At 37.5% G+C, this 15,880-nt stretch overlaps 1 protein-coding gene across 7 annotated transcripts in view; it reads left to right on the top strand.

Annotated features, from left to right (window-relative positions):
• Ascc3 (activating signal cointegrator 1 complex subunit 3) overlaps window positions 1-15,880 on the top strand; it is a 379,245-nt gene that overhangs the window by 328,288 nt on the left and 35,077 nt on the right. For all 7 annotated transcript variants that reach the window (XM_029558579.1, XM_029558580.1, XM_008822937.3 and 4 more), the window contains one exon: window positions 2,191-2,415. In XM_029558579.1, coding sequence (XP_029414439.1) covers window positions 2,191-2,415 — 225 coding nt within the window. The remainder of the gene's footprint in view (window positions 1-2,190; window positions 2,416-15,880) is intronic.

Here is a 15,880-nt window from a genome sequence, read left to right as displayed (position 1 = left end):
TTTTCCCACTGGCTATTTGTCCTATTTTTTCATCGTGTTGTTTTAGTTATTCCATTGTGATGGATAGAGCAGTTTTCTTGGATTATAGGACTCATTGACCTCATATTTATTTTTTCATAATATATATCAGTTTGGAAGCTTCTCAGTCATCGTTTCTTCGGCATTTTTCCCGTCTTCCTCCTCTAATACATAGTAGGCCATTTGAAGTTCCTGTAATGTACTGATGCTATGTTCATTTTTTAAAATCTTTTCTATTTCGTTTTTAGTAATTTATATTGATGTTTTTAAGTCCATTGATTCTTTTTGTTCATCCATGTATATACTCTGTTAATAAAATACAGTGCAGTTTTCTCATTAGATATTGTAGTTTTATCTCAAGAAATTTGAGTCATTGGTTCTGCTTGTACATATGTAATATAGTTATAATAACTTTTAATATCCTTATCTTTTAGTTTTAAGACCTGTTAGTTCTTTAATATCAGTTTCCATTAACTGATTATTCTCCATATTAGATACCATTTTTCTGCTTTTTTACCTAGCAAGTAATCATTACCTAACTAGATATCATCCATTATAAATTTCATCTTCTTGAATTTTTGTAAACCTGTTATAAATCTTTCTGAACTTTGTTGTGGAATTTAGTTCATTTATTTGGAAGCATGTGATCCCTTTAGATCTTCCTTTAATTTTTTTTTTAGACAGGTTCAGAGTAGTACTCACTATGCAGTTCATTATTCCCTAGTCCTCAGGCAAGACCATCTCTTCCCTATACCCTATATACTGTGAGTGTCTCTGGTTCATGTGTAGAAATAAGAATTAGTTCAGGCACTGTTTCAGTGCTGGACAGTGTTCCTGGGTATAACTGTTTTTTAATGATGTGGACAGCTTCCTTGCATTCATACTGTACTGAATACCTAAAGAGGACTTCCTGGAAATGTCTAGAGGTCATACATACACATTCTCCCTGACCCCACCCAATCCCTAATCTGTAGCCATCTCCCTTAATTGTTTTACACAAATTTTAGCCACCTTCATTTCCTCGGGCTTTCAGCTCCATCTCAAGTCAAGTGGTCATCCAAGTCCTCCTGGATTCTACCTCTCCACAGCATAGCCTGGAAAATCTCTATACAGTAAGCTGAGAACAGCAAGGTTCATCAAGTGTGTTTTCTAAATCTTGAGAGTTATTGTCTTTTATCACTTTATGGTCATTACCTTCAGGGCCACTATTTCATGTGCTTTTTCCTTTCCCTGCTAACCAAATGCTTTCAAACCATTTTGTAATATTAACCCATGCAGTTAATGTTACAGATGGTGTAGAACTTCATATCAACAGTATCAGACTGAATCTCAACTACATTTTTAAAAAAATAAGATTTTCTTCCATAAAAAATTATATGCAAGTAGGTCAGTCTATTTTTTAATGGAACAGGCTACTTCCGTGTACAGTTACTAGGGTTTAGTAGTGGAATATAGCCTCTACAGTATCAGTCAGTTGAAGCTTCTAAGAAAAAAAACTCCATAGAGAACATTTAGTATACAATAATTTGATTGCATTGTAATTTATTGTAATCTGATTGATTGCAATAAATTTTAAATCAATGATCCTGTTCTTCTCCTTTTACTCGCCTTGCCAATCCCATTCTTGGCTCTTTCTCCAGAAGTGCCTATTTCTGCCTGTCATCACAAGTCTTAAGCCTCACTTTTTCCAGGAATTTTTTTCCTGGAAATTCCTCCAATCTTATACTTAGCATATCATAGCACTTACTATACATTATGGAACTGATGGTCCATGTTTCCTGGCAAGCTCAGGTTCTGGTTCACTGCTGTGGCCTGTCATGGTAACATGTAATGCCTAATAGGTCCTGTGTTATTTTTGTTCACTACTTAAAAACAAATTATGAATTTCAAATATATTTTACATTATTAGCTTACGTCTATATCCATGATACTATTAAGTAAAGCAAGATTTGAAGGGATATGGTTATTTATGGTCTTTACAAAATGTTTTAAAAATCAGAAGGTATAGTTAAAAAGTATATTAATTACAACTAGGGATGGGGCTCAGTGATAGAGTACGTGCATAGCATGTGCAAGGTTCTTTGTTTGAACTCCAGACAACAAAATAAAGTCAGTGAGAAGTACATAAGTTGTTATACTTGATCATCAAGTTAAAGTTTCCTTTGTTTGCAGGATGCAGAAGAGTACACAGATTTGCCAGTAAGACATAATGAGGACCATACCAACAGTGAATTGGCCAAATGTCTTCCCATCGAATTAAGTCCACACTCATTTGACAGCCCTCACACCAAAGCGCATCTCCTGCTACAGGCACATCTCAGCCGGGCCATGCTGCCTTGCCCAGATTATGACACTGATACCAAAACTGTCTTAGACCAAGCTCTCAGAGTATGTCAGGTATGAAAGTGTTTATGATGTTCATATTTTATTCCTTTTAAGACTTTACTGTAACATTGTTAAGAGATACCTGGTAAATCAAGAATTTCCAGAGAAAAGCAAATATAAATACATTTATAATGTCAACTTCAGTCATCCATTTAAAATATATTGAAAGCAAAGTGTATGCCCAGTACATTTAGTTTTGGTTTATTTATTTATTAAAATATTTTATTATTTTTATGTTATGTGTATGAGTGTATTGACTGCATGTATATAAGTGTAATGCCCACTGAGGTCAGAAGAGGGTGTTGGATCCCCTGGAACTGGAGCTATGGACAGTTGTTAGCTGCCATGTGGGTGCTGGGAATCAAACCCAGGTCCTCTACAAGAGCAGTCAGTGCTCTTAACTGCTGAACCATCTCTCCAGCCCCCTGCCAGGTACATTTGTATGCAGTGAGCATACAAGACAGAAAAGTCCCTACTATTAATGGACTTTCACTCAAGATGGCAAAGACTTACACTTAAATATCTTAAGTCAAGGCAGGTATGTTGACACATGCCTATGATCACAGCACTTAGAAGAGACAGGAGAATCTTGAGTTTGATGCCAGCCTGAGCTACATAGCAAGTTCAAGTTCAGTTTGAGCTGCATAGTTAAACTCTGTTTCAAAAAGCCAAAAAGGAAAGAGAAGAGGAGAGCCATGGAGCTTCTGGAAGTGTGTGTTGCAAGCAGTAAGAGAATCATTTACCAAAGCTCTCCTATGGAAGGAAGTTTCCTTTTCTATTCAAGGAAAATCAAAATGACTATTGGGAAGCCAGGGAAGTGGTTCAAAATAGGTCAGAGAGAGTTAAGAGTGTAGTTCGTAGAGAAAATGGGGTCAGCCTATGTAGAGAGTTGATGAAACATGGTATGGACTTGGAAGTTCACTCTAAATAAACATTGATCCCTTAAAATTTCCATATTTAATTAAAACTGAGAAATTTTCAAGTAAAACAGAAATTTTTAAGTACTTTATTTGAAGATAAAGGTAATAGATTCATTATATAGTTACATAAATAATTTTTATGAATAATAATTATTTTCTAAAGCCACAAAATTATGGCATTATTTTACATTTTGCAAAATGCTAGATCCTTTTATCTCTTTGCAGTGAACGTAAAATGAATATTACAATAAGTTGTTTTAATTGAAAGATATAAAGAAAATCTAGCCTCATTGAGTCATGTAGTTTTAAAAAGGAATATTAAACCTATTTTAATAGCCTTTCCAGATCATTTTTAATATTCCCTGTTGCTGCATGAAAAGTTGACAGGTGGTATTTCTAGAAGTTTAACTGCACTGTGGTATCTGAAACCGTCAATGAAGTGTTCATACCTTGAGTGCTTTAGGGCAAGGCAGAAAATATTAGATAGTATAGGTGGGATTGGTGAGTGATCCTGAATAGTGTTTGTTTGTTTTTGTTTTGTAAGACCTAACAGAATGTGATAATGGACAGGACAGGGGTTTTCATCGGGAGTGAGATTCAGGGTTTCTCAAGCACAGCTGGCAGGGAGAAGCTACTGTTGACTGGAGAAAACTAGGAAAAACATTTCGATGAAGGAAGCACATTAAAGAGATTAAGATTATGAGGTATCTTGACTTTATGTCTTTTACATTTTTAAACATTTCTATGATAAAATACTTAACTTTTAAAAGATTTTTATTGAGCTTTTTTTAAAATTTCATATATTTCCCACTCAAATCCAGACTCCACTCCCTCAGCCATGCCTCCCCCTCCCCCACCAAACCCTATGCACTCTGCCATACATGCTGAGTCCTATTCATTCAGATGTTTGTACCCAAATGTCTTTCAGTGTAAATGTATCCACTGGAGTGTAGTCAGCCCATCCAGTGGTCGTATGTAAGTCATACTCTCTGTCACCCGGCAGCAATCAGTCTCAAATAGTTCTCAATCTAGTGCTGGCCCGCCACTTCTCTCTCACCTCCCCTTTGGGCCCTCGTTTGATTGAGCTGACATGGGTCCCATTTTTGACACCATTGCTGCCACAGGGTCACATGAGTAAGCCTCCAGTAGCCTGGAAGCCTCCACCTCATGTTCATGAACCAGCCTTGGCTCTTCTGCCTCCTCTTCCTCAGTGGTCCCTGAGCAATGGGTGGGTGAGGTTCCATATAGGAATCCCATTGTACACTCTACAGTCTCGTATTCTCCAAAAGTTGGTCAGTCGTGGCCTTCTGTGTGCATCGCACTCTGATATACATGGAAGCCTCACTGGTGAGAGTTGAGGGGTGCATTAACCCTCTTTCTACCCCTTATTCTGCTGTGTTCCATGAGCCTTGGGTGTAGAGATTCAACTTCAGATATGTCACCTAGTACTGGTCATCTCCCAGGTGTATGTTCTCTGTGCCTGACCAGATGTGCAACTCTGCAGCAGCCTCCATCTATTGCAAAAAGAAAGTTCTTTGATGAGTGCGGTACAGCATGTTTGTCACTTTAAGGGAGGTCTCTTCTATCTGGCATTGTGATCCCTACCAAGCAGCTCCTAGGTATACATATGCTTTAATGTTCAGACACTACGTGCATTTCTCATAGGGTTTCTAGGGCATCATTTTTCCCTCTAGGTTTCCCCCCCCCCCCCCCCCCCCCCGCCCCGGGATTCACTCATCTCTATTCTTCTTTCTCTCGTCTGGCCTCCCTCCCTTCCTAGTCAGTGCCCCATTATCCCCACCCTCACCCCAATACCTCCCAACTCGCGCCATCTTTCCTTTCCTGACTTCCTTCCCTCCCCCGTGCTATGGTCCCTTGCATGCCCCTCCCTCCTCTCTTCCCTGCCAGTTACTCTGACTTATTCTGCCTCCCTCAGGCTTTATATTGAGGCCTTTGATCCATTTGGAGTTGACTTTTGTGCAGGGTGAAAAATAAGGGTCAACTTTCATTTTTCTGCAGGTAGAGATCCAGTTTTGCCAACACCAATTGTTGAAGATGCTATCTTTCCTCCATTGTGTGTTCTTAGCACCTTTGTCGAATATTAGGTCGTTGAAATTATATGAACTCATGTTTGGGTCTTCTGTTATGTTCCATTGATCTATGTGTCTATTTTTGTGCCAGTACCATGCTGTTTTTTATGACTATAGCTCTGTAATATAATCTGAGATCTGGTATGGCAATCCCCCCAGCATTGTTCTTTTTGCCCAAGATTGTTTTGGCTATCTGAGGTCTTTTGTGATTCCATATGAATTTCAGAATGATTTTGTCAAGCTCTGTGGAGAATGTCATGGGTATTTTGATTGGGTTTGCATTGAATCTGTAAATTGCTTTTGGTAAGATGGTCATTTTCACAATATTAATTCTGCCAATCATGAACATGGTAGTTCTTTCCATCTAAGTGTCCTCCTCTGTCTCTTTCATTCGAGTTTTGAAATTTTCACTGTACAGATCTTTAATGTCTTTGGTTAGGTTTATTCCTAAATATTTAATTTTTTTTGAGGCTATTGAGATTGGGGGGGTTCCTCTAGTGCTTTTTCTGATTGCTTGTTATTGGTATATAGAAAGGCTACTGATTTTTTTTAAGTTGATTTTGTATCCTGCCACTTTACTGAAAGCATTCATCAATTCTAACAGTTTTCTAGTGGGATTTTTGGGATCTCATAAGTATAATATGTCATTTGCATACAGGGCTAGTTTGACCTCTTCTTTTCCAACTGGTACTCATTTAATTTCCTTCTCTTGTCTTATTGCTCTTAACAAGGGTTTCAAGTGCTATATTGAAAAGGAGTAGAGATAGTGGACAGCCCTGTCTGATTCCTGATTTTAATGGGAGTGCTTCCAGTTTTTCTCCATTTAGGACGATGTTGGCTATGGGTTTTTTGTATACAGCTTTAATTATGTTGAGGTGCGTTCCCCCCAAATCAACTCCTTCAACAACTGTTAACATGAATGCATGTTGAATTTTGTCAAATGCCTTTTCTGCATCTATTGAGATTACCATGTGGTTTTTGTCTTTAAGTCCATTTGTATGTTTTATTACATTTATTCACTTATGTATGTTGAACCATCCCTGCATCTCTGGAATGAAGCTGACTTGGTCATGGTGGATGATCTTTTTGTTGTGTGTCTGTATGCAGTTTGCAAGTATTTTGTTGACACTTTTTGTATCTCTGTCCATTAAGGACATGGGTCTATAGTTTTCTTTTGTTGTATCTTTACCTGGTTTTGGTATTAGAGTGATGCTGGCTTCACAGAAGGAGTCTGGGGGGTCTCCCTCTGTTTCTATCTTTTTGAATAATTTAAGCAGTATTGGTTGTAGATTTTCTTTGAATGTCTGGTAGAATTCTGCTGTGAATCCATCTGGGCCGGGCTTTTTTTCGTTGGGAGGTTTTGTATTACTGTTTCAATTTCCTTATTTGCTATGGGTCTCTTTAGGCTGTTGATTTCCTCTTGGCTTAGTTTTGGTGGTGGCCATGATTTTAGGAATTCATCCATTTCTTTTAGGTTTTCAACTTTAATACAGTATAGATTTTTAAAGTAGTCCCTTAACAATGTTTTGGACTTTTTTTGGTGTCTGTTGTGATGTTTCCCCTTTCATCTCTGATTTTCTTAATTTGGATGTGCCCTTTCTTTCTTTTGGTTGACTGTGCTAAGGGTCAGTCTATCTTGTTTAACATTTCAAAGAACGACCTCTTAGATTCATTGATTTTTTTTTATTATTATTATTTTCTTTGTTTCTATTTCATTAATTTCTGCTCTGAGTTTTGTCATTTCTTGTTGTCCACTAGGTTTGGGGTTGGTTTGTCCTTGCCTTTGCAGTCTTGAGTTGTACTGTCAAGTCCTTTATATGTGCTCTTTCCAGTTTTTAATGTGGTCACTAAGAGCTGTGATACCCCCTCACAGGACTTTTAGGGTGTCCAGAGGCTCTGTGGGTTGTGCTCTCATTTTCATTCTCTTCCCAAGCATACTTTCCTCTCTTTCTTGATTTCTCCTTTTACCCACTCATGATTCAGAGTGTGCCGTTTAGTTTCCATGAGTTCATGCATTTAACCAGAGCTGCTTTTGCTGTTGTTTATAAGCTTTATTGCACTGTGGTCTGATAGAAGGCATGGAATTATTTCAGTTTTTTTGTATTTGTTGAGATTTGTTTTGCACCCCAGAATGTGGTCAAGTTTAGAATTACTTGTGTGAGCAGCTGAGTAGAAAGTGTATTCTTTGGTGTTTGGGTAGAATATTCTGTGTATATCTGTTAGGTCCATTTCATATAGTATCTCATTTAATTCAGCCGTCTCTCTGTTTATTCTTTATCCAGTTCACCTGTCTATTGAAGAAAGTAGGGTATTAAAGTATCCTACTGTCACTGAGTTGGTACCAATCTCTGTTTTACAGTCCTCCACTACTGATTTTATGAAATTGGTGGTCCAGAGTTTAGTACATAAATGTTCATGATTGTAATATCTTCTTGGTCAGTTGTTCCTTTGATTAGAATGAAGTAATCCTCCTTATCTCTTCTGTTGAGTTTTACTTTTAAGTCTATTTTGTCAGATACTAAAATTGCAACACCTGCTTGCTTCTTAGGGCCATTTCCTTGGAATATTTTTTCCATCCTTTCATCGTAAGATAATGCCCATCCTTGAAGGTGAGATGAGTTTCTTGAATATAACAAAAAGATGGGTTTGCTTTCTTGATCCATTGCACCAGTCTGTGTCTTTTGACAGGGGATCGATGCCATTGATATTTAGTGTTAATATTGAAAGGTGTAGATTATGTACTGTCATTTTAATTTCTTTGTCTTTGTGACCCTATTTTGTGTTTCTGTTGTTACACCTTTCTCTATTTTCTTTCTGTAGCCTCTTGGGCTTATTCATTTCTTTCTTCGGTCCTTCGTATTGCTTCAAGTATTCTCTGTAGTGATGGTTTGGAAGACATGAATTCTTTCGGCCCGTTTGTGTCATGGAAAGTTTTCTGTTCCCCTTTGACCTTAATAGATAGTTTTGCTGGATAAAATATTCATGGTTGGCATCCATGGTTGTTTAGACCTGAGAATACTTGTTCCAGGCTCTTCTGGCTTTCAGAGTTTGCATTGAAAAGTCAGCTGTAATTCTGATGGGTTTTCCTTTATATGTAACTTGTTGTTTTTCTCTAGCAGCTTTCAGTACCCTCTCCTTGTCCTGTACATTCAGTTTTTACTATTATGTCCTGGGGACTTTCTCTTCTGATGATGTCTTAATGATGTTCTCTGTGCTCCTTGAATCTCTATAGGTATCTCTTTCCTTAATTTAGGGAAGTTTTCTTCTATAATCCTATTGAAGATCTGTTCAATGCCATTGGTTTGATTTTCTTCTCCTTTCTGTATTCCTATAAACGCAGATTTGGTCGTTGTCCCACATTTCCTGAGTATTCCATTCCTGTGTTTTGTTTGTTTGTTTTGGGGGCTTTTTTGTTGTTGTTGTCTTTTCATTTCTTCCTAATCTTTGCTTAAGGAATCCAGATCTTCAATCTTGTCCTTCAGTCTTGATAGTCTGTTTTCCATTTCATTCATTCTGCTTGTAAGACTGTCTGCTGTTATTTCTAATTGATTTATTGAGTTTTCCAGTCCCATGTTCATTTGCATTTGGGTTTTAATCACTATTTCTATCTCTTTAGTGAATTTTCTTTTCAAGTTATGAATTGTTTTTGATATTTCATTTAGTCACATTATTTAAGCCACATACTTGTATAATTCTTGGGCTTCCATCAAAACTTCATGCCTTTCCTCTTTGATTTCTTTGAGTTGTCTGTGTTTTTTTTTTGAAGTTCTTTGATCATGTTTATGATTGTTCTTTTAAGTTCTGTGTCCTGGGGTTCTATAGGGTGGTTCTCAATGTTGTTCACTTCCGCGGGACTAGTGGGTTTTGTTGGGGACATATTTTCCTAGTTTTTCATACTGTATTTGTTTTTGTGTTGCTGTCTGGGTGTATGGATGTTCTTTCTCAGTCGTGTTCAACAGGAACTTCTACTCTGCTTTTTTAAAATAGTTTATTTATTATTTTTATGCATATGTGTGTATTGCCTGCATGTAGGTAAGTGCACCCATGTTGTGCAATGCCCACGGAGGACAGAAGAGGCTGGAATTGGCCTTATGGACAGTTGTTAGCTGCCATATGGGTGTTGGGATTCAAACCCAGGTCCTCTGCAAAAACAACCAATGTTCTTAACCGCTGAGCCATTTCTCCAGCCCCCATACTCTACTTTTATTTAATTAATTTTTGGTTCTGTTAATATTGTTTATGTAGTGTAGTTAGCTTTTGTTTGGGTATGGAAGATAAACTGGTGGGTATTTCAGGTTCTTGCTGGGTAGTAAACTGGTCAGAGTTGTGACTGAGCAGGTCTGTCTGCCTGATCTGGAGGCAGGGAATTTGGTGGTGAGAGGACTGTCTGGATGGGGTCTATAGTAGGGTGGTTAGTAAATGTGGTTTGGGAAGCTATTCTTTGGACTTGAGGTGAAGGAATTGGAGCCTGCATGTGAGATAGGCCTGCAGGGAGGAAGTGGGGTAGATGAGAGAAATGGGGTAGCTAGACCTCCTGAGGTGAATGAATTGGAGCCCCCTGTGAGAGAGGCTGGCAGGGGACAGAGTGGGGGTGGATGTGAGAAATGGGGTAGGGAGGCAGAGAGCTTGATCTGACTTAGGGAGCCCTGGCTGAGCAGGTCTGTCTGATCAAGAGGCTGGGAATTTGGTGGTGAGGGGACCACCTGGGTGAGGAGTTAGTGTGATTAGTTAATCTGGTTTGGGGAGCTAGTGCTGGGATTTGCTGTGAAGAGATGGGAGCCAGCCCGTGAGAGTGGCCAGTAGGGGACAGAGTGGGGGTGGATGAGAGAACTGGGGTAGGGAGACAATGAGTTTGATCTGACTTACCAGAGCCCTGGCTGAGCAGGTCTGTCTGTCTGATCCGGAGACTGGGAATTTGGCGGAAAAAGGTTTTTTGGTTTTTGGTTTTTTTATGTACTGTAAGTATATCTGAAGATAGGAGTACAAATGGCATTATTGGCAAGGTTAAAGGCTTGAAAATTCAGGTTACTATTAAATTGTAACAGTACCATTGGTGAATTCTGCATATGTGAAAAGTGGCTGCATCTGGAAGAAAAGCTAAGATGGCTCCACCAAGAGGTTGCAGCAGCCGTATCTGGCCCTTATACCGTACTTTTTATTTTCGCTGTCTGCTTTTCTAAAATGCTTATTTTATAATGAGCCTCTTAACAATTTTACTATTCAAAAGTAGACACTTTTTAAAATTAAGTACAAAGTATCCAAAATATCAAGGGAAAGAAGGCTATAACAGACACATAAATTTTTTGGACGTATTTTTGTGACTAACACATGGTTTTCTTCTCTGACAAGATGATTTACCATTCCTTATTAGTCATACTTTACAAAGGTTAAAGTTCTGAAGTTTTAGTGTAACCCTGGATACTCATTTGTGTTTCCTGTAACTTTTTTTTAACCCCTTCAACAATGGCTTTTTAATGAGCACTGGTGTCAGAAGGTTTGGATGAAAGTGCAGAGTGAAGTAAATTTTTCTTCTTTCAGACCTATTCTTTAGCATTATAGTTTTTACCTGAATATTGCACATGAAATTTATTTTGTATGATCAACACTTTGTCAGTACTCATCCAATAATACTATAATAAAGGAATTTCCAAAGGAATCTGTTTCAAAATTTACTGTTAGAGGAAAGGTTTGGATTCAGTCAGGTAACTTTCAGGTGATATTAGATACACATATACATATATATGTAATTTCTTAGAATGGTATTTTTATATCTTAAATATTTGGACACTTATAAAGAGAATCTAAAGGAAATATTTTCTTATTTAATTATAAAATTAGTATAGTTCATTGTGCATCATTTTCTAAAGAAATATACTAAAACTTCATTCATTCGTACTAAATATATCTTTTTGTGTGCTGGAGATTTAAACCAGAACTTTGCACATTCTAGGCATGCACTGTCACTGAGCTACATCCACAGAACCTTGTTCTTTTTTAAAATAGGACTTTGCTATGTAGCTCAGGCAGGCCCTGAAATCCCTGTAAGCCCAGGCTAATCTCCAACTCAACCCTCCTGCTGCCTCCCAGTAATGGGATTACAGGAATATGCTGCTGTGACCAGCTAGTAATTGCGTCTTCACCCCATGGATATGAAGGGGTTTTTTTTTTTTTTCCTTTGTATGAATTTAAAAATTTTTGCTTTAAATCCAACTGTCATTTTGAAATAACTTAAGACTTATAAAAGTTTTTATAAATAGCTGCAATGAAGATGCCTTTAAACCTTTCACCTAGCTTTACCTTAGTATTGGTCCAGATCTTTTGACTAGTCTACTTACCTCATTCAGTCAATTTGGATTGTATTCCATTAATGTTCTTTATCTATTCCAAGGTCCAGTACAAGATCCCACAGTTTGTTAACATCTCCTTCATGTTCTTGGCTTTCTTCAATCTTTGGGGGTTTTTTGAGACAGCGTCTCCCTATAGCCACAGCTGGCCTGGAACTCGCTGTGTAGATCAGGTTGGCCTCATTCTCACAGAGATCCACCTGCCTCTGCCTCCCAAGTACTTAGATTAAAGGTATGTACCACCCATGCCCAGCTGTCTTCAAACTTGTAAAGACCGTTAGCCATGTTTTTGTAGTGCCCCGCACTTGGAGCTGTCCAGTACTTCCTCAGGATTAGGTCCACATTACATAGTTTGGCAGGATACCACAGCAGTGATGCTTTGCCCTCTTAATGTATCACATTACTTTGAATACATGAAGTAGTGCCCATCCTTCTACAATCTGAACTTATATTTTTCTCCTATAATTAATTTCTGTTGGAGGTTACTTTTAGGTTGTATGAATATCTTGTTTCTCATTATCTTTCCTGTATATTATTTTCAATATTCATTGGTGATATTTGCCTGACACACTTATTACTTTAATGATATTCCATTTCTGTCATTCCTGGAGTTGTATAGTAAAAAAAGAGTAGTCTCTTCATCCCCATTTATTCCAAGTATATTCTCATAGATGCTTGGTTTTTTGTTTTGTTTTGTTTTTGTTTTTGTTTTGTTTTGTTTTTTTGTCTAGTCCCAGCCCACCTGGAATATGTGGACCAGGCTGGCCTTGATCTCACAGAGATCCACCTCCTCTGCCACCCGAGGGCTGGGATTAAAGGTGCAGGCCACCATACCTGGCATTGTGTTATTCTTTTGGGTAAAATGTTCACTATCATTTTCTGCTTCTCAAATTTTTCCAGTATCAACCATGAGAGCGGTTCAGGATTTATCCTTTCACATTATCTTGCTGTTACTTGAGTACCTTGTACTTTCATGCCCCAGCTCTGGAACCAGACATTTTTCCTAAATTTCTTTCAGAAAACAGTGTTAGAGTATGAAATCTGCATGCTTGCCACACTCTTGTTACTTTGTTGAGTGTCTGCTTCTAGGTCCTGTCTGTAGACAAAACAAAGCAGGAATATTAAGTATATTCACTCAGATATCTATGCATGAAAAAACATCATATTGATCTCAGACACCTCCACTTCCAGCTACACCAAAGGACTCATTTCAGACTTCCCCCTTTTTTTCTTTAAATTCTTAGCTCCTTTACCACCTCTTGGTCATTAATAAAAATGTATTCCCTTGGATTCTCAATCGTAGAATGCTCAAGATGTTCTTACAGAACTGCTGACTCTTATTCCTGCAAAACCCAAACTTTCAAACTAGAGCTCAGTAGCTATGTGTGCAGCTCTTTTCAAACCTTTTGGAGGATTTTGCTTTGTACATTTACACATATGCCAATACATATTTGTTACCTCCTTTTTCTTATATAATTTGTTATTATTTAATGCCTTTTAGTGTAACAATTTATATCATTTAATATTGTTCTCAGGCTTGATTTCTAGTTCCTGGACCATATTCCTTCATTTCAACTGCTTTAGTTTATTTAATGAGTCATCTGTTGTTAGACATTAGTGAATGCAGTTTTCCTGTATTGTGAATTATTAGTTTTCACAGTCGAATACTTGGCTTGACTTTCTAGAAACCACCTGGAAAAAAAACTTTTCACCAGTTTCTTACCCTAAATCTTTTCATTCCTCTCATTGCTTTGCAGTGTTGTGTGTGATAAAGTAAGCAAACTCTGAAGGGGAAAGCACATTAGAATTGCCAGTGGAAAACTTGAAGCGTTTCAAGTCAAGTTGAAAATTTTTCTGTGATTGTTCAACACTTGTAATGTTTACTGTTTTCCCATTTGGTACAAGATGGCTACTCTTACTCACAAAGCCATTTTCCAAATTGCAGTCCTTCTAGCTGTTTGAAAATTATATTGCAGTTCATATGGGAATCACATGATTCTTCAGTCTGCTGCTGGGACTCAGTACCAGAAGATTTAACTGTAAAGTCTCTTTTGCTGCCATTCTAGAAGGGGGCCTTGAGCAAGTCAGTCACTGGCTTCTCGGTAAAATAGCACAGGTGAAGCCTTCCTAAAGAATATAAAGTAAAACAATCTTAGTATTCTAACATTTCTTTACATTGTTATGGTAATTTATCATTAAATGTTTTTAATTCCCTTTATTTCATAGAAGCTATCTTTCATTTGAACTGTCATTTTGATTATGGAAACTATAGCCTGGACTAACAGTGTTGTGGGCAGTTTTTCACAAGGAAAGCAGTTGTAGCAGAAATTCCCTGGCTTGAAGTCAGAAAGCATAACACAACCTTGTTTTTTCTTCTTCTATTCAATTTCAAATAATCTATCAAGGTCATTCTGTGTTTGAGTGTATATACATGTGCTTTAGGGTTTTTTTCCGGGGGGGCAGGGATCATAGCTTCTTTTTTAAATTTTACCATTACTAACATTTCCATTTTTATCCATCACAATAAAAATGCAAAAATCGTTCTATACATTCCATTTTTAAAATCTGTTTAGGAGGTTCTGACTTGTAAATTGTGGACTCAGATTGGCCCTGGATTTTTTTTAACTTCTCTTCTTGATCATGAACTGTAAAATATACAGAATGTAGTAAATGATATCACATTGTTTCTGTGTGGGATGATATGATAACCTTGATGGGAACTTTACAAATAAATACCAAAATCAAAGTGACTTAGGAGACTTCCAGATTCGATAATAGACTATGAGCCACCTCCGAGTGACCTGGTAAAAAATTAAAAATAAACTCAGAGTGAATGACGAAGACCTTCAGAAGCTCACTAAAGTAGTGAGGGAGCACCTGGAAAGTATAGAGAAGCTAAAAAGAAGTAAGCTAAGTGGAACACAAATCCAAGTGCACAGTTCCCTGGTTAGGAGGAGGGAAGCAAAAGCCTTACCCAAATCAGTTTGGATTCTCATCTCTGAGTGTTATTGAGTATTGAGACCTCAAGTGTATACTGTTCAGTAAGTAAATCCCCAGGAGGCTGGGGAGATGGATCAGCAGGAGTTCATCTGCTAAACATAATTGGTTGACATGATCCCTGTTGAAACCAAATAAAGTTCTAGGACTTTTACTTCTGCCCCTTTGTAAGAAGTAGCACATGTCTTCTAGATTAAAATAATCTCCATTTAAATGAAAAATATGCAAATATAGTACTAAGCCAAATAATATAAGAATATATGCTTGTAGTTCAGTTACTACCAATACCTACTATATAGGTATTTACTTAGTATATGGTTACTAAAATTTCCTCTACTGAACATTTTCATGTGTAAAGTAAAAACAAAAACTGTGGTTCATGGTATCTCCTTACTGAGCTGTGAGCCAGAAGGCTGAATGACTCAAAATTTAATCGTGGTCGATTTGCTGGGTTAATTTGGAAACATTTATTTTCAATGAAATAAAAGTCAAATTTACCCTTCAGCAAATATTCCTAAGCCTGTGGCCCATGTTTTATAAATCAAAACACTTGTGTGTGTTTTAAGATTTATCTTAAAGAAATTTAGCCCCAATACCCTTAAAAACTAAATGCTAATGTTAGTTTATGAAAGGACAACAAAGATTCACATACCACATATGTATAAAGAAATGTGACAGTGTATACTGGTTAAAGAGATCTGTAGGATTATATGCTTCCAAACTTAAATTAGAATTAATGTGAGCAGAATACCAGATTTTACAGGGTGTTTGGGAAATTATATACCTTTCCTACATCAGTTGTCTTGTACACAAGACATACCTATTTAACATGGCCCATCAGAGCAGTAGTGGTCGTGGTAAGTGTTTATTGACGGTGCTCTTTGTGTAGAGCTCTATTGTATTTGTTTTGTATAGTTACTGACTCTTGTGTTCCCATCATCAAATGATACAGTAAGTACAGTTATTACGTCCACCTTACAGAGCGGTCTAAGTAACTGTCCCAAAATCGTGTCAGAAAGCCAACCCTGCCTTCAGCATACACTAGCATAATATAGAAATGTATTTCACACTTTTTACTTCTCAACCAGGAACGCCCACTAGGAGACTGGAGAACAGCACTGGCTGT

The sequence above is a fragment of the Nannospalax galili genome, unplaced genomic scaffold (assembly GCF_000622305.1).
Source record: "Nannospalax galili isolate Female #2095 unplaced genomic scaffold, S.galili_v1.0 scaffold448, whole genome shotgun sequence".
NCBI lineage: Eukaryota > Metazoa > Chordata > Mammalia > Rodentia > Spalacidae > Nannospalax > Nannospalax galili.
Note: the sequence above shows the minus strand (reverse complement) of the source record. Positions and strands in the feature narration are given on the sequence as shown.